The sequence below is a fragment of the Mustela lutreola genome, chromosome 5 (genome assembly GCF_030435805.1).
Source record: "Mustela lutreola isolate mMusLut2 chromosome 5, mMusLut2.pri, whole genome shotgun sequence".
Lineage (NCBI taxonomy): Eukaryota > Metazoa > Chordata > Mammalia > Carnivora > Mustelidae > Mustela > Mustela lutreola.
Window position 1 is genome coordinate 74,213,414 of NC_081294.1, and position 27,138 is coordinate 74,240,551.

The 27,138-nt window shown below is 38.3% G+C and overlaps 2 protein-coding genes across 3 annotated transcripts; one reads left to right on the forward strand and one right to left on the reverse strand.

The window, feature by feature from the left end:
* Positions 1 to 948: 948 nt before the first annotated feature.
* LOC131832070 (F-box/LRR-repeat protein 21) lies at positions 949 to 13,461 on the forward strand. 2 transcript variants are annotated; one of them, XM_059174636.1, is made up of 6 exons: positions 949 to 1,186; positions 1,566 to 1,622; positions 6,832 to 7,198; positions 7,661 to 7,783; positions 11,040 to 11,211; positions 12,274 to 13,461. In XM_059174636.1, the coding sequence occupies exons 3-6, from the start codon at positions 6,833 to 6,835 to the stop codon at positions 12,915 to 12,917; spliced, it is 1,305 nt and encodes a 434-aa protein (XP_059030619.1). In that variant the 5' UTR covers positions 949 to 1,186; positions 1,566 to 1,622; position 6,832; the 3' UTR covers positions 12,918 to 13,461. The 2 variants fall into 2 exon arrangements, with proteins under 2 accessions (XP_059030619.1, XP_059030618.1); XM_059174635.1 differs by lacking the exons at positions 949 to 1,186; positions 1,566 to 1,622 and having other exon boundaries at positions 5,755 to 7,198.
* Positions 13,462 to 17,344: 3,883 nt separating this feature from the next.
* LECT2 (leukocyte cell derived chemotaxin 2) lies at positions 17,345 to 25,499 on the reverse strand. Its single transcript, XM_059174637.1, has 4 exons — positions 25,360 to 25,499; positions 23,578 to 23,674; positions 22,425 to 22,570; positions 17,345 to 17,803 (listed from the first exon to the last, which is right to left on the reverse strand). Exons 1-4 carry the CDS (start codon positions 25,403 to 25,405, stop codon positions 17,637 to 17,639), a joined length of 456 nt encoding a protein of 151 aa, XP_059030620.1. The 5' UTR covers positions 25,406 to 25,499; the 3' UTR covers positions 17,345 to 17,636.
* Between the last annotated feature and the right edge of the window lie 1,639 nt (positions 25,500 to 27,138).

A 27,138-nucleotide genomic window follows, 5' to 3' on the forward strand; every position in this document is an offset into this window, starting at 1 on the left:
CATAATTGTATATAATGATGTGTACAGTAAAGCTCACAGCACCTTAATTTTGCAGTGGCCCCAAACTAGAAATAACCTTAGTGTCCATCTTCAGGTGAATGGATATACACTGTGGCATATCCATACAATGGAATACTACTTGAAAAAGAAACTAAGTATAACATCCAGTAACCTGGATGAATCTGGACACAATTATGCTGAGTGCTCTGTGACTCAGTTCACATAAAATTTGAGAAAATGCCAACTAATGTAGAGTAGTGTCAGAAAGCTGATGCAGGAGGAGTTGAAGGAGGGATTACAGAAGGGTGTAAAGAAACTTTGGAAGATGTACATATATTATCTTGATTGTAGTGATTGTCTCAACGGTGTCAAAATTTACCAAATTCTATGCTTTAAGTGTGCAGTTTGTTCATTATACCTTAATAAAGCCATCTGAAGAAAAAAAAAAGTCTGGGGGGACCATCTGTGTTAATATGGAACTACTATGTCCATGACAAGCAAAAACAGAAGTTCCAGAACATTACGTATAGTTTGATTTCAGGTTTTAAAAGAACTAATGTTTAAGAAAAAGTAATAAAATCCTTACCCTATGAAGGTACACTTTGTGTGTGTGTGTGTATATTGATGGTCCGGTAGTTTACACAATGAACTATTGCGGTAGTTAGCCCCAGGGAAAGAGATGGGGCACAGGACAGAGAGGTAATATATACATATTTAACACTGACCTCTTACCACTTTTGATATTTTAAGTTTCATCTATTTGCATATTAATAATCGTGACCTTTCCCCAGGGAGGCTCATTTCTAGGAACTGGAACTCTAAGTTCACTCTCCTTTGGCCCTCAATTTGACAGCGCAGGGGTCACAGAGGTGTAGCTGAAGACCAGCAGGCAGAAGCCCTCCCACTCACGCCCGGAGGAGGCGCCCCCGGGACCCCGGAGCAGGTGTGCGTCCGCGCACGTGGACCTCCCGAGGAACGGGGAGCAGGGCGCATGCGAGGCGGGGCCGGGGAGGGGCCGGGCAAGGCCGGCCCAAGGGACTACGGCCACTGCCGCCCCTGCGGTCTCGGTCTGCGTCCCCGCGCCTCCAGCTCCCTAGCCGCCACTGGAGCCCCGGCGGGGTGGTGGGTCACTCCCGAGCGGACGCACACAGGCGCCCGCGAAACTCCCGCGGTTACAGGCTTGAAGGTAGCAGTTCCTTGTGGGGGTCGCAGTGGTCTTAGAAGGGTGCACCTCCGCAGACTTTGAGGGACTCGGGGGCCGGAGCCCGGGTTCTGCCTGGCTCAGGCGAGTGGCGATGTGGGGATGGGGAGGCGCCGTCGGTCCCCGCGCCCGCTCTGGGCACGAGGAGGCATGACCTGGCCTCGTCGCGGGGCCGCTGCGGACCCAGGCGCGGCCCTAGGATGGGGGTGGTGGGAGCCCGGTGGCGCGGCCCCACTCCAGACCACGGGCCGGGCCGCCTAGCAAAGCCGGCGTTTGATTTGCCCGGGGTGGGGGCGGGGGTGTCGTCTAGCCAGTTTTATGGCTGCGCGGGGTTCGCTTCTCACCGTGTGCGTTTTTCCAACAGGGGCCTGCGCGGGACCCGCCTTCCTGAATTCGGTCATTTTTTTCCCGTCTTTGGAGGGTAAGCTTTGAGGGGATTGTCTGCATCGTAACTCGGCCCTCGAACGCTCCCTCGCGGATATTTTGAATAAGGGTAGTTGGGGATAGTGAGCAGTGGTCACTGATAGACGGGGTCGCTTTTGCAGAACATCTGGAAGGGTTTTAGGAGGGTAGCGGAGCGTTTATGTCTGCCACAAAGAAATGGCCAAGAGAGAGGCAGACACCAGCCTTTCCCGTGGCTTTTGAGAGTCTGCACTCAAAGGTGGACTAGTTTTGCCTTGGCACCTGCGCAGACATTTTTCCAAAAATGTGAAGTTGAATGAATTGATTATATTCTCAGAAAGATGTTGCAGAATGCTTTCTTGAAACCTTTGTATTATTGTTAGATCCCTTAATGTGACCAACCCTAGGTCTGGGACCCTCCTCCCCAGTTCTGAAGTTTTCCCTGTAGAGGGCCTGGCTTGGTGTCCTCACAGCATTTTCTTTTTCAGAGTCTGGCCTGTGAGGTTGGAGTGGGAGAGGGTAGGGAGGGGGAATGGAGAGGGAAAAGCAGCCTAACAGCCTCCCCTCCCCAGTTCAGGGATTCTCACAGATTGCCTGCTTCAGATTCTCTGTAATAGAGGATTACAGGTGCTTTAAGTCTATGTATATTTTGAAAACTTCAGTTTTCCTATGAGTCACTAAAAGGAAAGACGCCTATTTTAAATTTAAAATTTTTCTTTTTACTTTTTTTTAAATGAGTATACTTAATACCACAGAGAGACTTTGGAGACAGTATAGAAAATTGCTAAATCAGTGGTGAAATATGAGAACGCCAAAATTCTGGAAATCAGTGCTTTAGAAAAGATTTACTTGATATAATACTTATTCTGTTTGTCTTGTTGAACCTTGATGATATTGTAATTTGACTTTTGTATTCTTAAAAAAAATGCAATTTTTAGATTTAGATGGCAACTAAGGTGATGTCAGCTGCAAAGAATATAAATGTTTATTTTACAGTATCTCTAAAAAAAATGTTTTTCTCTGTCCTTGAGTGATATTTATTGGGAGAAAGTGTTGGCCCTTAACATAATTGGCTCTATTATTAGAAAGTTGTGTGTTTGAAAGCTGTATTTTGAAGCAGATCTTCAGTTCTCCTGCTCTAGCCACACTTTCTGATTTTGGTAGCAGCAGTAAGATTTTTAGCGTGCTGGTTTAGAAAGCAGCTTAAATAAAGGACATTTGGTAATTATTTCTGTTCATTTTCATCTTGGTGCTTCTAACAACTTTGTCTAGCCTTTTAGGTAGTTTTGAATCTTTATTCTCTTATCTGTAATATTTATACAATATTCTAGCATTGTGGCGATTGAATACTTCAAACTTTTCAAAGTACTTCCTTTGTCTTCATTTAACCAATCTGGAAGAATCTGGCGATGCTGCAAAAGGTGGTTGTTTCCACTGCAGGCACCAGCTTGGCTTTGGATGTTGAGTTTTTCATTTACTCTTTGAAAATATTACTTTAAAGAAAACTTTTGGAGGTTTCTTAGATACTCAGAAGATCCAATTCACATGGTCACCTGTTCCACCAAATTAGTAAACATAATAAAAAGGAAAATCGGGTTAGGATGGTTAGCGAAGTCACTGACTGGACTTTGAGTCATTGTTACATTCTTTCTCAAATGCTAATAAACCTTTTTCAGGCTCTGGAATATTGCAGTTGTAAGTTTGTCTCATCACTTGATCGGGTCTCATATTCTGGTTTTAAGTTCTCCTATTGCTCAGAATTCTGATAGTGACTCAGAAACAGCAATCAAGTTTCTTCAGTACCCAAGGAAGTAGTTCATCTGGTCCTGAAAACTCCAGTGAATTGATCTGAGATAGGTGCTGGCTCACCATCTTCTTAGGCTTCTAGTGATTTACTGTTTATGTACCATTAGTACATTACTGCTGTATTCTCCAGCACACAGGAGGGCCTGCAAACACAGAGCTGTCTCTTTTACCCAGTAGAAAAGTTTCTGCAGTAAGTAAACTTGTGCGTAACATCTGACGAAGGAAATACAAGTCACTTGACTTGTTCCTTCCCTTATTTGTGATGTTCTTTTGAAAATGGTGCCAGTAGCTCCTTTTCTGCCTACTTCTGGAGTGGAATAAAAAGCGGGTGAACCAACCTTGACATTACCTTGTAAATACAGGTAGTGGAGGAAAAAATTAAATTGTGGATGTTGGAGCTCAAATTCTTTCTCCCTATTTGTTCACCAAAGCTCTGTTAGGAGTAAGATTCAGAGAGAAATTGAGACCTGGCAGGTAGCGCACAGCAGTCAAGATTTTAGTGCATTAATGGGCTGTTTCCTCCACATCCCCTGTAACATTGAATTTGGCTTATGAGGGTAGTAGAGTGCATTTATTTATTTACTTTGACTTTACAACATTTATTCATGATGCCAAGGCAGTGAGTATTATCCTGGTGTAGACCCATTATTATTTTCTTCCATGTCCACAGACTGCTCACAACTCTGGCAAGTTAACTTTGCCTGAAATTGGTCGGACCTCAAAGACAATATGAATGAATGGACTGAGTATGAATGAATCACTTAACATCTGTCAACATAACTGAAAAACTTAAAAAAAAATCTACAGTTATTAGATGAGTCAAACTATATTCAATTAAATTTTTATGTCTTCTTATTTAATTATTGTAACTGTAGTGGCATTATGTGCTCTTAAAATCTAGAACTGTAAGATTTACACAGCCTACAAATAAATGTAAGCTTGGACTACTTAGACACTTTGTAAAATCTCTCCATACATGTTCATTAAAATAGAAATATTCAGAGCCCTTTGTTTGATCCACGGCTTTCTTAGTAGATCTTCTAGCCTGATTCTTGGCAAAGGTTACCATATTCCCGCTCACCTAGCCAGTTGTTTGGATGGACCAATTTCCTCCCGAGTAGAAAACAGTTGTTTGGGATCAACAATTTTGTAACAAAATCCTTCAACATAATGCGATGATAGGTAAATGTCCTAAGCATAAAAGTTACTGGATTTTTACTTACACATTCTGATGAATTATTTTGTGGTATTTTGCCAAGCTAGGAAGTGAGATCAAATGGATGTTGGTGAGTACCCCATGGCAGCAGTTCGTTTGCTCAGAGTGAACTATAACTTGGAAGCCTTCTTTAGGTAAGAAAGTTGGCAGTTTGAAAAAGCAACCATCAGGTTTTTTTAAAAATGATCCTGTATGTTTAGGTTGGAGTTTTTTATATAAAGGTTTTCAAGCTAATAAAGATTAATTTGCCTTGCATTCTAAGATATATTTAACTGATGTTCATCGATACTGACTTAAATGTAAAACATTTGACTTTTAGAATAGTCTTAGACTCTGAAAATGAATGTCCACAAAGAAAAAGAAAATTAAAATATTATTTTAATAGGATGGCTGGTATTCATTGAATGTCTGTCATTTATGGTGATTCTGTCAGTGAACTGGCAATTTAATATTTTGCTGAATAAGTGAAACAATCTGTCCAGGTTACCTAGAGTCACTTTAATGTACAGCACAGTCCTTTTGTTTACAACTGCAAGGTAGTTTGCTAACCTGACCTTTCATTGAAATCTTATTTTCCTTTTGGCTGTGCTGTTTTTCCAGTAAGGGATTATATTAGGGTTAACTCTTTTTGTGATCACTTAGTGAAAATTTAACAATCCATTCTGTAAGTTTACCAAATGAAACACATATAAGCAAAATGCCCATTAATGTGCTTCATATCAGAATTTAGGATCCATTGTTCATTCTTTTACCTTACCTGGGCCAATGTATTTCATTTTAGCGAATTAAAATGAAAGAGTAGGGCAGCCCTTTCAAAATAAGCATATTTTGCCAGAATAAGCATGTTTTAAATATGCTTTGAATTATTGGTGTCAGCACTTTGATGTATTCTGTATTATTGGGTCAGCTCTCAGTTATGTGTATAATTAGTCGAGTCATATTTAATGTGTGTGGTAGCTCTTTGCCTCATGCTTGGGATACAACTTTGCATCTATTTTAGTTTTCCAAACCCTAAAGATGTCCTTTCATTTTGTTCAACAACTATAATTATAGGTCAGCCCTGCTTTGGGATCCAGCTCTCTATTATGGCTAAGAAGTATTTTACATCAGGCAGAGATATATATATTTCTAACATTCAAGGATGAAAAGAGTTAAGTAGTCAAGCAAAGTTAAATGAAGTTGGGAGCCCATTCCTACCATTATTTTGCCTCTCAAAATAATTGTATATATAAAGCACTTTGCATTCTTATGTAGACTATATGTACACAGTAACCCTATATATTTGGGTATATCTGGACTTGAAATTTGTTGTAACTTAGGTGTGTCTCAAGCTGGCTCCTCCCTGGACATTCATCCTGCCTTTTTGTTGGGGAAGAATGCTCATCCCTTTGCTGTTTTACATTTGCCACTGAGGGTCAGGTGTGTTGCTACGCCCAGTTTCTCTAGAGCTGCTGTGTCCTGGGTGTTACCTGGAAATTGTGCTTCAAATTAAGTAATGAAATTAGTTTAGAAAAATTCACTGGACAATTTAGTACAACAAGAATCACTGCAACATTTCTTAAGCCTTTACTGTGTTCTGGTACTTATGGACTTTAATCCTCCCAACTGCCTTATGAAATTAGGTACTGCTGTTTTCCATGCTTTTTAGATGAGGAACCTGAGGCTTAAATTTATGCAGACAAGATCACATGGTTAGTCAATGGCTGAGCTGGGGCTTTTCCAGGCCTCTGCTTTTGATAATGTTTTACTGTCTTTCAGGACCCCCGGAGTTGTTAGCAGAATTGCATGGTGATGCTTTCTTCTCTGTAGGAGATAGTAAGAATATAGTAATTGACCAGTAATAAACCTGCGAGACACACTGCTTCTGTGGACATTCCCTCCCAGAAGCCTCCCCAACCTTTCCCTCCCATACACAAACTCAGTCACATATCATTGCTTTATTCTTCCAGTGCGACTTGTCCCAATGTCAGGGAAGGCATTTATCATGGTCCTTCACCATTTGACCGTAGCTCTTGGAGAGCAGGCTCCCTCTTACCTCTGTATCTGTAGCCTGTGGGAGTACCTATCAGTGCAGGATAGTGGAAGATTACTATTAAAATCTGCTTAACTGTTTTTCATTTTCTAATGTTACTCTGTGCAGTTGGAGTATAGATGTCTGATGGAAATGTGGATCTTGTATGATCACAAAATCTTTTATTGTTTACAGAATGAAGAGGAACAATTTATCTCTTGTGAATAAAATCGTCCGATCTTCACCAGCAGTGAAACAACCAAAAGTTGGCTTCTTCTCTTCTCTCAATCACACCCACATGCACACTGTCCTTCTAGACTGGGGGAGTTTGCCTCACTATGTAGTATTACGCATTTTTCAGTATCTTCCTTTAATAGATCGGGCCCGGGCGTCTTCCGTATGTAGGAAATGGAATGAAGTTTTTCATATTCCTGACCTTTGGAAAAAGTTTGAATTTGAACTGAACCAGTCAGCAACTTCATATTTTAAGTCCACACATCCTGATCTCATTCAGCAGATCATTAAAAAGCATGCTACCCATCTCCAGTATGTTAGCTTTAAGGTAAGAAAAATAAGCATTAAATAGAAAGAACTTAGGTTATGTTAGTGTCATTTTCGTGTATCTAGATCCTTATGCTGAGGCAGTCGGTGAATTTTGCAGAATTTTTACTCCAACCTATGTCCTGTTTTTCTGTAATCGTTTGCACAGATCGTTTGCACAGATTGAAGTGTAGAACTTGAGCTGTAACTTAAATGTCAGTTTCCTTCATCTGGATGGTACTACTAAAATTTAGGTCATTGTAAAGGATTGGGAAGCATGGAGCACTTAGAAAGTTACGCTGTCATCAGCTCTATTCCTCACTTTTTGTCTGAGACCTTTTGTGGAAAGAAGAAATACTAATTTGTTGTATAGTTTGATGGAATAAATAGAGTTTTGCATTGGGATTCTGTTACATAGTTAAATTGCCAGTAAGTTTCTAATAACTCACCTTCGGGAAATGAAGATTTAAAATTGTTTTTATAGGTGGATAGTAGTACTGAATCAGCGGAAGCTGCCTGCGATATCCTTTCTCAGCTGGTAAATTGTTCTATCCAGACCTTGGGCTTGATTTCAACGGCCAAGCCAAGTTTTATGAATGTGTCAAAGGTAAAGATGCCAGGCTTTTTTGTGAGAGACACAAAAATTCTCAAATATTTCAATCTAGGCAAAAAGAATTATTTTCCATAAAACAGGCCACATCCTCCTTATCTTCAAAGAATTACTTAAAGCAGGTCCCTATTGATTAGCACTTACTTTTGCTGAAATAGCTTATGCATGGCTTCATCCTTTCGACATATTTTGTAATTCTAATTATTGTTTCTATAGTAGCTATCATTAATATAAAATTTAGATGTTATACTTGGAATTTTCAAGTGCCAGTTAGTTTCTTTGAATACAGAGCATGTCTGACCAGTAGTGGATGTTTTTCTTGTAATTCTGTAGCCTCTCCATTGGAGGTTAGAACAACATAATGCTAAATGAACTATACCAGTTAGGGTGACGTCAGATTCTGTGTAATAGAAACTCCAAAACAATAGTAGCTTAAACAACATGGCTGGAGTTTCTTTCTTTTACATTAAAGAAATCCATGCATGAGCAGAGCCTGTATGAAGTTGTTAGGACTGCAAGCTCCCTTGAGGTATCTTGTGTTCTTATAGGTGTTTCAGATGGCTTTCTGAGCTCCAGCCATCATGGCAGGAGGCTGGAGGAAAGGGGGAAAGAAGGGTATGCCCACTGTTTTTCAAGAACCCTAGCCATGAGTACTGTGTAATGCTTTTGTTGATATCTCACTGATGAGCACTTAACTGTGTGGCCACGCTAGGTTTCTGGGTGACGAGGAACCATTTTTTAGCTGACAGGTAACGTGCTCAGCTCAAAATTATGACCCGATTAGCAAAGAAAGAAAGGATGAATGGGTGTTAGGAAGCCACCAGCTGTCTCTGACACTCGGAGAGATGCACGACTTTGCCAGAAGCATAAACTAATAACTGTCTTCATTCAGGCTTCAGCTTGGGTCCTATCTCCTCAGGCAGACCTTCCTTGACCACTTTGCTAAAGCAGCACCCCTTCCTCCAGTTACACTCTGATGTATTACAGTATTTTTTTTAATGTCATTCTTTAACACGTGTATTCTCATCCCCTACAACAAAGTGTACGCTCTTTGAAGGCAGGGACTCTGTTTTGTTTATTTGCCATTACAAGCCAAGAGTTAGAGTAGTGCCTGATACATAATAAACATTAATTTTGGTTGTCAGTAAAACTGGCCGATGGAAACCTTCCTGTAGTAAGGTTATCCTTGCTCATAAACTAGGTCATGACTCTCAAGCATTTCCACCAGCCTATTTATCTTTTTGAGAGATAGTCAGGGAATATGGGTCATTTGGGAATTAGGGTAATATAAGCAATCAGATAGAAACTTACTACTTCTCAATAGTTATTTCCTTGTGTATGAGTGATGGAGTCAGCTTCGCCTGAAATTCTTAGATTCTCAGCTATCTCAGATGCCGCACATCAGCTTCGGTTCTGGGGAGCTGGTGCAGTCGCCGGGGTGAGGCAGCCATGATGAGCACGTGTCCTTGCAGGCTCTGCCTCTACAGTCAAATGACTGAGTGGCTTCTGGCAAAGTCATGCATCTCTCTGAGTGTCAGTTTTTTCACCCGTAAACTGAGGAAAGGATAGGGTAAAAATAGAGTATTTTGCTAGGCGTAAAGAGTGCTAAAGGAATTATGTGGACACCATGATGAGGTAGGTCCTATAATGCTGAAATACGTCCTGCAGGACTAAGAGTCCAGTGAGAATTGATTAAAGGGAAAATAAGCCTTCTATTTCTTAAGGAAAAAGTAAAGTATTTCTCTCATGATTTTTGGCACAGTAAAATTTAGCAAAGAGATCTAGCCATCCATCATTTAAAAATTTATATTAATCAATATATAATTATTATAAATCAGTATGGTTTCTAATAAATGAATGAGAGTTATAACCAATTGGTCATTGTCATAGGAGTATTAGTATCTTTGGCAGAATCCACATTGACTTTGAAAAGAGAAAAATGATCATGCCTGTATTTGGTTTTCAGATTTTCTATCTGTGTCAAAAAATACTGGATCTGAATGAACCTTGTGAAGTTTTTTCCATTTTGGAGTCAAACTATAAATAGGCTTTTGTTTGTCAATTTTTATAGTTTTTAAAAAGATTTTACTTATTCATTTGCCAGACAGAGATCCCAAGTAGGCAGAGAGGCAGCCAGAGAGAGAGGAAGGAAAGCAGGCCCCCCGCTAAGCAGAGAGCCCAACACGGGGTTCGATCCCAGGACCCTGAGATCATGACCTGAGCTGAAGGCAGAGGCTTTAACCCACTGAGCCACCCAGGCACCCCTGTTTGTCAATTTTTAAAACATAGTTTTAAAAATATATCTTTATTGGGATGCCTGGGTGGCTCAGTTGGTTAAACATCTGCCTTCATCTTGGGTCATGATCTCATGGTCCTGGAATTGAGCCCCTCATTGGGCTCCCTGCTCCGTGGAGAGTCTGCTTCTCCTTCTCCCCTGCTCCTTCCTTCCTCTTGTTCATGCTCTCCCTCCTCTCTCTTGAATAAATTAAAAATCTTTAAAAAAAAGTCAAAAATTAAAAATTTACAAATCTTTTTTAAAATATTAAAACATTTATTTAGATGACTTTCTAGCAAAATGCATATCACTGAAGAATAAGATCATTTGTTTATTCATTGAGAAATATTTACTGATCTTCTGCGGTGTGCCAGATATTATTGTAGGTGCTGGAAATATAGGAGTGAATAGAACATGAAAGTTCTCTTTATTCTATGGCAGGCGTGGAAAAGGTTTAGACAGTAAGTATTATGGGCTTCACAGGCTGTGATTTTGGAGCTCCTCCCCTCCAGCATAGTAGTGTGAAAGCAGACATAGTACGTAGATGGAGGAGTGTGGTTGTGTTCCAGTCAAATGTTAATTGTGGACACTGGAAGTTTCTTGTAATTTTCACATGTTATAAAATATTATTCTGGACAAAATTTCTTTCAACTGTTTATAAATAGCTATAAATATAATAGCTATTCTGAACTCCAGACTACGCTGGATTTGGCTGGCAGGTCACAATTTGTCAACCCCTGTTCTAGGAAATAAATGCAATTATATCCTTTTAATACTGAAAATCAAACCCTTAGAATTAAAGTAATTGGAAGGTATGTACATGAAATGACTAATGGTATCATTAAAATGCTAATATGTTGATTGTTTTTACTATGTTATTGTTAGTATCTGTTGATATAGTTTCAATGAACTATTTGATTGAATCCATAGATTTTAAATAATGTTTTTTTCCTAATTCTTTTCTTATTGCTGTGCAAGTCTCATTTTGTGTCAGCACTTACAGTTGTCTTTGTCAACTCAAAATCATTATCATCGATCAAAATTGAAGACACACCAGTGGATGATCCTTCATTGAAAATTCTTGTGGCCAATAATAGTGATACCCTAAGACTCCTAAAAATGAGTAGCTGTCCGCATGTTTCCTCTGATGGTAAGTTATATCTTTTTTAAGCAAGCATGATGTTTTTGTTATACTATTAGTATAATATATGTCATATGTAATCCATATAATATACACGTTTGTACTCTTATATGCTATATACTGTATCATAGAATAGTATATATAATATATACTATATGTATAATATACCATATGTATGTATATTCTCCTGTACTCTATATTATGTGTAACAATGCAATTTCACATAGAATACTACATGCTTATGAAACATAATGAAAAAAGTAACCTTTTTTCTAAAGAAGTCTTAATCTGTAAGGTGGACAATAGTTTAAATTGCTTTTTTAAATATTTTTAAGGATTTTATTTATTTCTTATTTTTTTTATTTTATTTATTTTTTATTTATTATTTGTCAGAGGGAGGTGGGGAGAGAGGGCACAAGCAGGAGGAGTGGCAGGCAGAGGATGAAATAGGCTCCCCACCGAGCAAGGAGCCTAAAGTGGGACTCAGTCTCAGGACTCTGGGATCGTGACCTGAGCCAAAGGCAGACGCTTAACTGACTGAGCCACACAGGTTTCCCAGTTTAAATTGCTTCTAAAGATATTTTAGTCATATGTATATTTTAATATACATATTTTTTTACTTTTACATGTAATTATATATATATATCTCGACATCCGTCTCCTCAGAAGTCATTTGATGTCTATTTTATTATATTTTATTTTGAATTATCTTTTTTTAAAAAGATTTATTTATTTATTTATTTCAGAGAGAGAGAGAGTGCCAGAGGAAGAGAGCTAGTGAGTGTGGGGTAGGGAGGGGTAGAAAGAGAGGAAGAGAGAATCCTCAAGCAGACTCCCTGCTGAGTGCAGAGCCCAACATGGGACTCAATCCCAGGACCCTGAGATCATGACATGAGCTGAAATCTATGAAATCTAGAGTGGGTCGCTTTACTGACCAAGCCACCCCGGCAGCCTGTTTGATATCTATTTTAGTAAATAATGAATAACTGATGTCAAATTTAAGTTTATAAGCTATCATATTGGTATCAGTGTTATTCTTTGTTTTTAAGAACTTTTCCCCATTTCCCACAGGAATCCTTTGTGTAGCTGATCGCTGTCAAGGCCTTAGAGAACTGGCATTGAATTATTACATTCTAAGTGATGAACTTCTCCTAGCACTTTCAAGTGAAACTCATGTTAACCTAGAGCATCTCCGAATTGATGTTGTGAGTGAAAATCCTGGGCAAATTCAATTTCATTCTATTAAAAAACAAAGTTGGGATGCACTTATCAAACACTCCCCTGGAGTGAATGTTGTTATGTATTTCTTTTTATATGAAGAAGAATTTGAGGCATTCTTCAAAGAAGAAACCCCTGTTACTCACCTTTATTTTGGTCGCTCAGTAAGTAAAGCGATTCTAGGACGGATAGGTCTTAACTGTCCACGACTAATTGAGTTAGTGGTATGTGCTAATGGTCTTCAGACTCTTGATACTGAACTTATTTGTATTGCTGAACACTGTAAAAACTTAACAGCCTTGGGCCTCAGTGAATGTGAAGTTAGCTGCAGTGCATTCATTGAATTTGTAAGACTGTGTGGGAAAAGGCTAACCCAGCTCTCTGTAATGGAAGACGTTTTGATCCCTGATGATGAGTATAGCCTAGATAAAGTTCACACTGAGGTCTCCAGACATTTGGGAAGAATGTGGTTCCCCGACGTCCTGCCTGTCTGGTGATTGTCTACCAAAGATTCTTAATTTTTTAAAAATTATTAAAATTAGCTTCTTTCTTTCTATGCAACTATAAATTTTAAGATATGTTGCTGAACTATTTTAGGTAAAATATCTTATCATTTGCAAACTGTCTTAATGGATTAGAATAGAAACATTTGAAAAAAATATGAGAAATGGAAAGATCCAGAAATTTCCATAAATAGGACATAGATCCTGTATTGTGGATTAGGTAGTTGATAGGCTAAAAACTACATATGGTTTGTACTTTTGAGTTCCTTAGCCTTTGCTGAAGGTACATTTTAGCTTGCTCAATAAATTTATAATATTGAGCTTTGGATCCTTAAATTATGACATTTGTAACTTTATACTGCTTTAATTGCTTCTCTTTCATCTTGGTATGAGTATGTTTTACAAGATATATAGGATTAAATCCAAGAGTAAATTAAAAGTATAGACACAGAAGCTGACTTAATTGTACTTAATTTTTAGCACTACATAAGATCATATTATAACTCAATAAACAATTTCTAATTTCTAACACATTGAATTCTACTTCATTTAACTCAGGAGAAGATGGGCATTAGGTCGAAATTAACACTGATCAATTTGTAAAGATACTGTGACTGTTAGTTGATTAAGTATACTTATCAGCCTTTTGGCTAAGCTCTAGTGAAAAAAGTACATTTTGCAGAGTGTCTTTGGGAGGGAATCTGCATATACTGATGGCATACTGCTCTGTCTGGAACCGTGCTAGATATCCTTTGCAGGAGTGATCTTATAATGTAATTAGTAGCATAGCTAAAACTCTTTAGTAGTTATAGATTGCTTTTAGGGTGAAAATATATCCTTAAAATGACCTACAGTACCCTACATGGTCTGGCCTCTCCCTGATTCTTTGCCCTCATTTGCTCTCAGAGCTACCCCTTGCCCTTCTGCTCCATTCTCTTGCAGGTCCGAAAGACAGCAATGCACCCTCTAGTCAGGGCGCCTGAGGATATAGTCTCTTTCTACCTCCATCGCTCTGTTTGCTTCCTCAGGTCTTTCTTTCCTTTAGATGTCATTTCCTTAGGGAGGCCTCTGACTTTCAGCACTCTCTGACTTCCATTTGTGGCACTTACCACTATTGTAATTTGCCATTGACTTGTATGATTAGATTATTCTCTGCTAATTCCACTGCCCTGTGAACTTTATCAGTGCAAGATCACTGTCAGGTTTGGCTCACTGTTGTATCCCCAGCATCTAGCATAACATTTAGCAAATAGTAGACAATCAGTACGTTTTACTTAGATACTTTCATTTCCAGAGTTCCCTTGCATCTTCCCCCGGTATCTTCATTTTCTTTCTAAGAAAGCAATTAAACTTAAAAAGTTTATTATTTTCCAGTTTTAAATGTTTTTTTTTTTAAAGATTTTATATATTTATTTGACAGACAGAGATCACAAGTAGGCAGAGAGAGAGAGAGAGTAGAAAGCAGGTTCCCCGCTGAGCAGAGAGCCCAATGTGGGGCTCGATCCCAGGACCCCGACACCATAACCTGAGCCGAAGGCTGAAGCTTTAACCCACTGAGCCACCCAGGCACCCCTTAAAAGTTTTTTAATGAGGAAAAAAATTTTAATCTTCTTACCTGTTAAAGAAATTAGAATTAGGATACCTTTGTGGTATATAAGTGGTAACTTTTTAAAAAGAGCATATTTTCTGTGTCTCTCTTTTTTTTTTTTTAGAGAGTAACTTGTGCAAGCTTTCTCTTGCAGTGTGCCACATCCTTTCTCACTTTGAGCTCTGTAAGAATGGGCATCTTCCCTTCTTCAACTTTGTGTTTGGGACTCTCAGACTACTGCATAGCACATTAGTATACCCTCAGTAAATGTGAGTGGGGCTGAAATACTGGTTAAAAAAATCAGATTCTCAAAGACAGTTGTTACTATTGCAGATCATGTGATTTATACCTTAGGATTTCAGGAGAGTACAGAAGCAGTATATTGTAGGGCACTCAAGGTCTGGTTAGGCTAACAGGACACACATGGAGGAAGTGGCATAACAGAGAGGAGGGTCAGGCTCTTTGGAGGTCAGAACAGTGGTGGAAATACTGAAGAGGTGAACTCTGGTCTCACGGGATAACGTGATGTGTAGTGGAGGGGTAGGGTGGGAGTATACCTATCTGAATAGTAGGTGATAGGATGCCTGTGTTGGTTTCACTAATGAGCAAAACAGAGAGGGACTGATGAAAGGTGGTCAAGGTGGAGTTTCTCCCTATTGCCTGCTAGCACAGAATGATAATGAGTACCTATCACCTCTCATACATTGAGTGAGTTGTTGCCACTCTAAATGGTGGCCTTTAGTAGTGGTCTTCAGTGGTGGTTTTTAGTAGTCGGACTTAGTGAACTAAGCACTATAAGAACTCTTAAAGGAAAATGCAGTAGAATTGATCAGCTCATTTTATGACCCTGGTTGGTCTAACTGCATTTATAAATTCAACAGCAAACATTTGTAGGATAGCCAAAATCAAGACAAGAAAATGGAGAGTATTTTTAATGCTTTATCTAATGAAAATGTCTCCATTTACTTTGGAAGTCTATGAAAAGTACAGTTTACTTAAGATTAGAGGATTCTAGATTAAAATGGCCACTTATTTTGTTCTTCCATTAAATTACTTTTCTGCAGAAAACTCAAAATATTTTACAAGTAAAAACTAATTTTGTTTGCATTATTATCTTAACAGTCATCAAGCCTAGTATGTGTCACAGTTTTTAAAGTATATTTTACAGTCATTTTCACTAAGGAAAAATATGTTATTCAGTACTATTCTGTCATTTGAACCTTAACGATACTTTAAACTGAAACTTTTGACACTCAAATCTAAAAAGGAAAGGAAATTTTTAACAAAACAAAACAGCCCTCCGATCAAATGCACCAGAGGGCGCTGTATGCTGGTTCTTTCTAAGAGCAGTCCTTTAGTCTAAAGTTTGCATTTCCATTTAACAGCTACAAGAGTGCTTATGGAGTGCTAGACAGAAGGCATCGGTCTTGCTCTACCTTGGGAAGGCTCTCTGTTCCAGTCAAAAGGTCTGGTTTTTAAAACAATCACTAAATACGGTTGATTATTTCTTGTTCAGACATCTTAGAGCTCCTTTAAAAATTGTTTTCGAAGTCTCTGTGCTAATTCCTATTCTGTGTTCTGAAAGAGAACACAGCCTAGTCTTTTAAAAGCAACTTTAATTTCCGAAAACAACCTAAGGAGATTATTAAGGTAGATGATCAAACCCAACAGTGTTGGTTATAGTTCTTTTTTAAAAACAAAACAAAACAAAAAAAAACAAATTAAAATTCTTAATTTGTTAGCCTTACATGAGATGTTATGATCCAGTAGAGAATACTATGTAATTGCATATGGGAACGTCCCAGTAGAGGCTCTGAATCAAGAGTCATCAGGAATTCTTCTTCCTGACCACCCACCGGCAAGTCTTGTTACTACTATAACATATTATAATAAATACTCACCTCCTAGCTGTAAAATGACAACATTGACATGACAGTAACTTAAATGTTTCTTTGTAGCTTCTATTACTTAGTCCTGCAGTAACGAGTGTCCATTATTTGCTTGATTTCCTTTAAATTTACTCTTATCGCATATATGTGTTCCTAAAAATTACATTTTGGTTTTAATTGTTTTGACTTTATAAAAAGAGTATCCTACTATATATAATCTTCAGGACTTTTTTTTAAACTCAAAATTATATTGCTATGATTCATCCATTTGTTATGTTTAGCTGAGGCTCATTTACTGTGACCACTGTATACTATTCCATTCTGTAAATAACTCATAGCTTACTTGTTCATATCAACTGTAGTAAGCGTTTGAGTTGTTACAGGGTTTGCCATGACAAAAGTGATATGAACGTTCTCATACATATATTTTAGCATACAAATGCAGCTAATTCTCCAATAATAAAGCTCAGTTAATTACATTTTCCTCTAGCACATCTGTAGTAAGAATGGAATCTTTCTGCTGGAGTTTTCTACATTCCAAAAGGATTTAAGCAAAAATTCATGGAAAATTTCCAGGATGATAAACTCCTGTAATGCCATCTTACTGAAATCAAGAATACTGATGTATTTTCTTATATTTATGTTTCGAAAATGTTTTGCTCATGTTGGTTGGGCAAGTGCGGATGGGAAAACCAGCGAATTCTGTCTTCTCCATGCAAACAGTTCACTCTTTGACCGGTTTGACAAACCTGAGGATATTGCTGGAGCTCTTCCCTACCTTTACTCAGAGTTTAACTTCAGTTTATTCACTTAATATTTGTGAAGTATGTATGTGTGTCCAGCACTGTGCAACACTCTATTCTTGTACCAGGAGAACAGCTTCAGGTTTTTTCCTGTTCTTAGACAGAAAGGTAGCTAGTTTTAGAAGTGTCAAAAACATGGTCTGGAGAGGCCAGAATTTGTATGTTTATTTATCCTGTGTATTTAGGACTGAGAAACTTTAAAAAACAAACAAGTAAAACCCCTCAGATCCCATAGGTGACAGAAAAATCAGAGGACTCTCAGAAATTAGTTGACAAACATTCAAGTGGTAATGAGTTGAAATAAAAATGCTATTTTCTTTCTTACATTCATCGTGTTTTTATTTGGACACAAATTTCTTGAAGAGTATGATATGCATCCAGGTTTTTAAGAAGTTGGTTTTCTATTTAGAAGATATGGTCATGTGTCTTCCACTTACAGGTACATGGTAGGATCACTCAAGTCACAGTTTTCAATATGTATGTGCGATTGTATGCCAGGATAGACTTTCTGCAAGGGCAGTAGAGTTCCTAGTTTTTCTCCCTTCTTGATAGAGCCTTTATATTTAATTGGCTTAATGTAGAACATTTTAATACAGAAACCTAAAAGAAATCAGAAGTTAATTTAGTCAATATCTGGGTTTCAGTAGTCTTGAATCAGAAATTCAAAAAATAAGAACAGGAATGAAAGAGAAGACAAAAAGAAATGAGACGTGGTTGAACTCAGTGAGGGAACAGAAGAAGACATCAAAATCATATCAGAGATGAAGACTGGATGTCCAAGAGAGAGTAGATGAAAATGAAAATTTAATGAAGACACTGAGGAATAGCAGAAAGCACTAGGCTGCTGAGAAAATTGAAACTTTTATCATATTTTTTGTTCTTACCCAGAATAATTTCAACTCCAAGACCTAGTTTAATAAAGTGATTGGACTTAAAAAAAAAAAAAAAGAAAAATGGACATAATTGGCACAAGAATGCAAATCTTACTAAGTACTAAAAGAAAAAAAATTAAAAACAAAGACCCACCAAATAAGTAAGGTTAATTTAATACCATAATTATGATGTAATATGACAATGTTGGGATGCATACATGAAGTAAATCTATAAATGTTAACTCCTCTGTTAAAAAAAAAATTCTTACTGGCTTGAAAAGCAAAACCCAGTTCTATGTTGTATCCAGTAAAACACAATACAGTGTTAAGTTAAGTTACAGTGGGTTAAGCATTCATTTCATCTCAGGTCTTGATCTCAGGATCCTGAGATAGAGCCCCATGTCGGGTTCCCTGCTGAGCAGGGAGTCGGCTGTTTGTGCTCTCTCTGTCTCTTTGTTACTCTTGCAAATAAATAAATAAATAAAATCTTTAAATAAAAAAAGAAAAAGGCAAAGAATTAAGGGCTATATCAAGATTTGTCAAGCAGATGGAAATAATAAGGCAAGCAAGGGTTATGATTCTGTTATCAGAGAGTAAAACTCAAGCCAAAAATCACAGAAACAAGACAAAGGAGGACAATTTATATTGCAGTTATACTGCAATTAAACAAGACAAAGGAGGAGAATTTATGCTACAATATGCAAATATATACAATTATTTATACTGAAAGATACAATGAAGATACAGCAGTTACAATTGTCCATGGACAGATAACACAGAAACCATGTATAGAAAGCAGAGACTATCTGAGATACTGGAAGAAATAGAAACTCACTAGTAATAGAAGATTTTAACCACATATCCGTGAAAACAGGGCAATTGGACAGAAAACACAAGAAACGCCTTAGAATTGTAGCTATCCACCATGGTAATCATTAACCACATGTGGTTAGTCTGCACCTGAAATGTAGCTAATCTGAGTTAGATGTACTTAAAGTATAAGATGCATCTGGATTTTGAAGACCATACGAAGAAGGTAAAATATTAGTAATTTTTATGTTGCATTTTGAAATGATAATATTTTAAAGATATGTAGTAAAATAAAACATTATTAAAATTAACTTTCATTGTTTTTTAACTTTCTTAACATAACTACTAGAAAATTTTGAATTATATGTGTTTTATTTCTGTTGGACAGTACTGCTCTATATAGAAAATCTAAGCAAAATCAATACAGTATGTCTTAGGTACATGTTAAACAGAATATGTGCACACCCTCAACAGTATGACAACTACTAATACAACAGTGCAAGGGAGACCTAAATAAATGGAAGCTGTAACATGTTTATACATTGGAAGACTCATTACTTTTAAGATCTCTGTTCTTCTTGATTTGATCTATATAATCAGGGCAAACCCAATCAAAGTCCCAGCAGAATTTTTGGTAGAAACTGATAAACTGATTCTATAAAGTATCTGGAAATGTAAGTGACCAAGAATTGTCAAGGCAATCTGAAAGAAGGACAGAAGTTGAAAGATTTATATTATCAGATATCAAGATGTATTCTAATGCTACAGTAATTAAGGCAGTGTGGTATTTGTGCAAGATTGACACACTGACCAATGAAACACAGTAGAAAGACCAGAAACAGACTTATTTATATTCAGACTACAATTTATAACAATAGATTCTATACTGCAATACAGTAGGGGACAGTAGGGGAGAAAACAGTCTTGTCGAGTTAATGGTTCTAAGTCAGGCACCAACATGAGGAAAAAGATTTTGATCCCTACCTCATTCTTTATACAAAACCAAATCCCAAATGGATTGTAAATTAAAATATGAAAGATGAAAGTATTTTTATGATTTTAGGGTGAGAAATGGGTCTTAGATAAAAAGTATGTTAACAATAAAGGAAAATACTAAATTAGACTGCGCTAAAAATAAGAATTTTGTATTTAAAAGATAGCATAAGGAAAGTGAAAGGTAGGGGCCCCTCGGTGGCTCAGTTGGTTAAGCGTCTGTCTTTGGATCAGGTCATGATCCCAGGGTCCTGGGGTCGAGTCCCACATCAGGCTCCTTGCTCAGTGGGGAGCCTGCTTCTCCCTCGCCTTCTGCCTGCTGTTCTTCCTACTTGTGATCCCTCTCTCTCTCTGTGTCAAATAAATCTTTTGAAAAGAAAGTGAAATGGAACTCATGAAGTGGGAGAAGATATTTACAACACACAGATCTGACAGAGGACTCTTATGTACAATATAACAAAAACTCCTATATACCAGTAAGAAAGGTCAGAAAATACAGGACAAAATACTTGAACAGGCACCTTGCAAAATATAATATCCATGTCATCAATAAATGTGAAAAGGTGCTCAGCTGCGTTAGCCATCAGGGAAATGCATATTAAAGCCAATGAGATACCGCTACATACTCATCAGAATGGCTGGAATGAAAAAAGTAAATAGCATCAAATATTGTGCATGGAGCAACTGGAACTTTTATGCACTCCTGGTCGTCATATCGTCATATAAATTGGAAGTAATACTCGGGGAAACTGTGGCAGTGGTGGCTAACGTGAAGGCGAACACAGCCCAAGTGACCCAGCATGCCCATTCCTACAGCATTCTGCCCTCACTGTGTCGATGCCAATTATGCATCCTGGAACTGGGGAAATGGCCACAGAGCGGACGTGTGGACACACTGGGACCACTATCAGATGGACCCTGATGAGAAACTACATTGATCACCTGACCCTGGAAGCCTGTAGTCTGACTGGTTGACCACAGTGGCCTTTGGATGTCCAGGATTAGTGTCCTCTTTGAGTGAGTATCCAGTAATCTCAGAGAAGCCCAAGTGTTTCTTCTTCCCCAGTGTGCACCCGTCCTGCTAAATAGCTGCAGGTCCCATTGAGGATAGCTAGAAGCAAGTTTTATGGTATAAATTTTTGGCCAAGTGACAGAGCCCTTCTTCAAAGGGACCCAGTCCTGGTTTCTTTCAAGGGGCTTTGGGATCATAAACTGGCTTGAGCCTGGCATTTGGTAGGGGGTAGGGAGAGGTTTTGTGTCCCACTCTTGTGATGATTAAAGTCACAATTTTGTTCATCAGAGTTCCCATTTACACAAATAAATCAGGCTTTAGTAGGCTGCCCATTTGTTCAGCTCCTGGGTCACCGTAATTAACCAGACAATGCCACAGATCTCTGTGCTTCAGACGAATCTGATTAGCACTTCAGCTGTGTTGCCTGCTGGGTAACCATGCCAACCTTGGCCTTGCCTCCTAAGTGCACTCTGTCCAGTGGCAGCAGTTTTCTCTTATCATTTCACACATAGAGAGGACAGCCACCATAGAGATCCTTGAGGACCTGATGTCCCTCACGGAATGTTTCTTTCTTACGGCCGGAATGAGGGCAGTGTCCTCCAGCCCCACTCTCAACAGGACAGCACATTTATGTTCGTTACAGGACATGTGCAGGAAAATTCATAGTATTTTCTTAGTCACCTAAAACTGGATGCTGCAGAAATGTCCATTTAGAGAAGGGTAATTACATAGATGAAGATGTATGCATATAATGGAACAGTCTACATCACGGAGAACAAAATTTTTGGCATGCAAAACAAATCTTGCAAACATGAGTGGAATGAAAGAACGCCACAAAAAAGACTGCATACTGTTTAATTCTGTTTATATCATTTCCCAAGATAAGCAAAACTAGTGTGTGGTGGTGTAGTGATTATCCTTGTGGGAGGAATGAGTATATGTAGCACAGGAGGAGGTCCCTGGGATCCTGCTGATTTTATTTTTTTTTCCTTGATTCAGGTGCTGGTTACACAGGTGTTCTCACTTTGTGAAAGTTTAGGAGCTGTGTGCTTATGCTTTGTGCACTTTTCTGTGTGAATGTTAGACCTCAGTGGATTTAAAAAAACAAACAAACAAACAAAAAAACAAACACAAAAAAACAGATAAAGAATAGGCCCATACCTGGAGTACTAGATGACCCAACTTTACCTAGAACATAAAGGCCTTGAAAATATTTCTAGTCAACTTTTGCAGAAATGCCATCTTAAAAGTGTGGGATTTTGGTAAATGAAAGTATTTATTCTAGTAAATACTCTTGAAAGTGATTTTGTTTGTAGAACAAGAAGAAAGTCCTTCGATTGGCTGTGGGGTTAGGTAGAGTATGTGCATAAACATCTCAGGGGAGGGACTTTTTAGTTCAATACCCTATGTTCTTTCTATTATAGATGTCACCATTTTGAATTAAGTATGAAACTTCAGTAAATGGCAAATGCATTAAATAGATAAGCATCAAACATTTCCAGTATCTGTCCCAGGTGTATACAACACCTCTTACCTCTTCCAGATATCCGAACACCATTATTAATGGCGTTTTTGTTTTTATATGGCTTCTCCTGGCCCACAATCATTCCGGTGAAAGGTGCATACACGGTGGCTCCATCAGAGCACAAGACATCCACACCCTGGTGAAGCCTGTGAGTTCTAGAATGTAAATAAGAATGCACAGACTGAGGAACTGGCCTTGGAACATTTTTGTCCAAAAACGTGGTGTTAACTCGTTGTTCCCAGGCTAGGATATCAAACCCTAGAACTGGAGAACACGTTGGGATGTCCTTACTCTCCATTTTAACCACCCCCACTGAAGTTAGAATAACCCTATTGTAAAGATTAAAACATTTCAGATAGTATTTGGTATGTAGAGAGCCTTTAAGAATTTATGAACTATGGTTATTATATGGCATTTTGGGGAAATGAGCCAATCTATGTAAGTAAATTTTATAGATACATGAATCTTGACCCCTTCAAGTCCACTTAAAAAGCTGTCTTTTTATGGAGACCTATTATAAATGAATTACATTGCCCTCATCTTACTTTTGTCTCAGTAATCCCAAAGTGATTATAAACATCATTTACTGTTGGGGCATGTGGGTGGCTCCAGCTATGAAACATCCAACTCTTGGTTTCAGTTCAGGTCGTGATCTTGGGGTCATGGGATGGAGCCCTGAGTTGGGTTGTCTTCTCATTATGGAGTCTGCTTGGAATTCTCTCTCTCCCTCTCTCCAGTAAATAAATAAATATTTTTAAAAAATCATTTACTGTGTATGATATTTTAATACAGTGAGTTTAATACTCCTGAGTTTATCAGAGTGAATGAAGCACAAACACAAAATGATTCCAGCTTGTGAGATTTCTAAGTTGTGTCTGACAACCCTCACTGTTGTCCTTATGCCCACTCTTACCAAGCTCTTCTCCTCTGTAAAAGGCCAGCACCTGAAAAATCAGATTCATGATGATTGTTGGATGTTTGTCGGCCTCCCTCTTTATTATATGCTGTGTTCCCAATTCAGAGTCCGTCCTTGAAGTAGAGGTCTTGGAAGCTGCTCTAAAGACATTAGTACAACTGCTTTCGCCCCTGGATCCTACTGTCAGAGGGAGATGAGCACTTGAGGCAAGGACATTAAGCAAAGAGGTAAGAACCAAAAGAATACCTTTGGGCCGTGTACTGGCCACAACCGTGACTGTCACATGTCCTGATCTCATTGGAAGACTTGCCAGCACAGATATTAGCCCATGGTCCAGCCAGTGCTAAAAAAGAGAAACATGAGAAGCAGGTTTTCTGACCTCCATATTTCCAGTCTCTCTTTATCTTATATGTATCCCAGTGGATTCAAAAATTCTGTTTTCACTATAGCTTTTCTCTAACTTTCTGTAGGTTATGGGCAGGTCTTCCTTTTAACTCCTGATTCAGATGGAAAATTAGCTTTTTTCATGGCCATAAAATAACTGTTTTATTACATACAGTGTATTTGCAACTGTTTATTTGTAAGCATAAATACATCTCCATCATTATAGTCTGTTTCAGATTATTGACTAATGAGTGACATAGATTGTGCTTTTCAAATTTTCTTTGCTTATTACTTGGGACCATTATGTTCAGGTTAAGCAAAAATGAACAGCATGGTTCAAAGAAATAATTCTAGAAATTCTAAAGTAACTTTGAAATGTTCCCTTACTGCCAGTCTTAATAATCAAATCCAAGAAAATGTTTGAATTAAAAGAGTAAAAAGACTCTGAACTAGCAAAGTTTATTTAGCACTAAATAAATCTCTTTCATATTTACAAACATGGAAGAGGGAGATTCTTAGAAATAAGAACTTGTCAAACCAATTTAGAGTGGAAAGAAAAGAAAAGGGAAAGAAGGGAGTAGAAATAATTATATGAAAAATTGTATAGCAATAAAGCATGGAAGAGGGGCTGGCTCTCTCAGTGTATTTTATCCGCACTTGTTTGAGGTATAGCTTGTCTTTAGTATGGTAAGCAGTAAATACTCAGTTGAGTTAAATCTCCTAGGCTTGGGCGCCTGGGTGGCTCAGTGGGTTAAGCCGCTGCCTTCGGCTCAGGTCATGATCTCAGGGTCCTGGGATCGAGTCCCGCATCGGGCTCTCTGCTCAGTGGGGAGCCTGCTTCCTCCTCTCTCTCTCTGCCTGCCTCTCTGCCTACTTGTGATCTCCCTCTGTCAAATAAATAAATAAAATCTTTAAAAAAAAAAAATCTCCTAGGCCTTCGATGTTAATATTCATAGAGAGATGCGGTTAGCAAATTCATCTTTATATTTTGAAATAAACTAACAAAATAGAAGCAAAAACAAGAATGAGCTAATTTGATTGTTGATTTTATTTAAAGATATTTTACTATCCATAGATACACGTGGTATAAGAGGAGCTACAGAATATGGCCTTTTGTATATTCTTTAATATACTTTTTAGATGATGGGTTTCAGATGTCTTATACCTTTGAGCAAAGCTTCAAGTCAATATCTTGATCGAGATATAATACCATCACTTTGGCAACAAATATTTATCCCTGGGAATTGAGGCAGATATTAGACAACTTATTAAATGACTCATTTTTTTCTCCTGACTCTTAAGGGAGTGTTCCCCTTGTCTTAGTCCATACCAGTTGCTATTATCAGGAATTCTCCAAATCAAATTCTCACACAGACTTTTTATTTTCTAATGATGTTCCAATTAAATCCTAGACCAAGATTGATAAACCTTTCTTTAAGTCCTCCATTCTACTTTTCTGTTTCCCTCATTAAAGAGTGGAAATCATGGAGGACCGCCCACCCCCGACCATGTATTCTTCCTAGCCCATTTTCAGTAGTCAACCATGTAAGTTTCTGTTGTGGCTGTGATATTAATGACTTTTAAATCTTTTATTAAATTTTTTTTTCTAAATTAGCCAAGTTCCTAAAATTGTTTTTGACTTACCAGTTGAAATCAAGACAGCAGAGAGAAGGACTCCTGTGGAAAACATTTGGCTTTTGCTTTCTTTATGATGTTTCTTCCTCTGATAATTTGAATTGCCCCCACTCTCTTTGAAGAATAGCCGAGTTTGAATTATTTAGCCTCAGAATGTTGCATCTCTCATTTCTTTAATTTAGTATGAGACACACACAAAAAATACGAGAATGAAGCAAGTCCAAGTTGAATATTCCCTGGGTACCTATCTGGTTCACATGTAGGACCTATGTAAAAGTGTTTGATCTGGAAAAGAAGGTAATTTTATTGGAAATGCTGACTAAATATTAACAGAAAATGATAAGACTAGGTGACTGTCTTCTGGGCTGTGGCTGGCTTCCTGAATGGTTGTGTACATAGAAAGACTATAAAAATATACACAGATTAACTTTAGGATAATAAGTACCTCTGAAGAGGGAGGGAAATAGAATTATGGAGGGGTATACAGAATGCTTAAACTCTAAAATACTTTGTAAAAAGCATGAGAAGCCAGTGGATCAAAGTATGAATTAATCATCAGAGGTAGATACATGGTGATTGGTATATTAATATATGTGATTTTCTGTATATTTCAAGTATGTGTCAATACCTCCTTCTTGTTATGTTTAATATTATATGAGGCCCTGGGATTTTCTGTGCAAACATCCCCATGTAAATAATTTGTCAGTGGCTGCAGGAGACCGAGATTGTCGCCTCAGTTTTCGCTCCCTGCATCCCCACCCTTCCCATGTTCTCTTCAGAGGCAGGGGAGCTTTCCCAGCCTTTGCTGTGTGTCTCAGCTCTGCAACCTGCTTTGACCAATCAAGTGAGACACAAGTGACAGTTCATGAGTAGAGCCTGAGCCCTACAGGGAATTGTCTCTCCCCTTCTTGTGTTCTGCCTTCCCTGTGCAGACAACCTTCCCAGACTAACTTGCTGGCCCTCCGGAAGAGGGTGAAAGTCACATGGAAGGGATCCACCCTAGCCAGGCCCCCCCCACCTACAGCCAGCCTGGCACACCCCTTCATTTACATTAGAAAACCATCAGCTCTCAGAGTTACAGAGCACAGTAAAGGAAATATTAAGGGAGTTAAAGCAAATACAAGCTAGCCAACCAAATATGCCCTGGAGGAGACTGACTTATGTCCTTTTAGAAATCGTAGCCCAGGACCTGAAGGCACTCTCACTGTTTCTTGTGTATTGTCAGGGATTGTAAGGAACACTGAGGTGATGGCTACATGGTAGAGATCTTTTGTTTAGAGACTCTGACCTGTTAGTAGACAACATTGAGTTATCTATTTTTGAGTCAGACCTTCATCTCCTCTGAGCTATACTTCCTCACAAGGAAATGTATTTGGATGTCAGGTTACTTGTTGGGCTATAGTTATGGAAGGATGTTTAAGATTTGCAAGGTCAACTATCAGCATAAGTTGACCTCTTATGTCTCCCCCATCCCTCATGCCTGGACCATTTTATTTTTATGAGCACTTTCACAAAAGGTAAAGGGGTCAGGAGGAAGAGGAGAAATTCAAACTGGCTGTAATTCTAGTTTGAGGGCAGTAGTATTAAAAACTACTTCCTGTATCGAGACTAACTAGAAGTGACTTGCCTCTTTTACCACATCATTCTCCTCTGCTGTTAGAAAGGTTTGCAGTAGAATAACGTGAGAGCTCACACACGTGACAGACTCGATTGTTTCCTCCTGTCTCGTCCCTGCTTCTCTCTAACTCTGTCTCTGCTTCCTCCGACGTAGGAAGTAAACTCACCCCA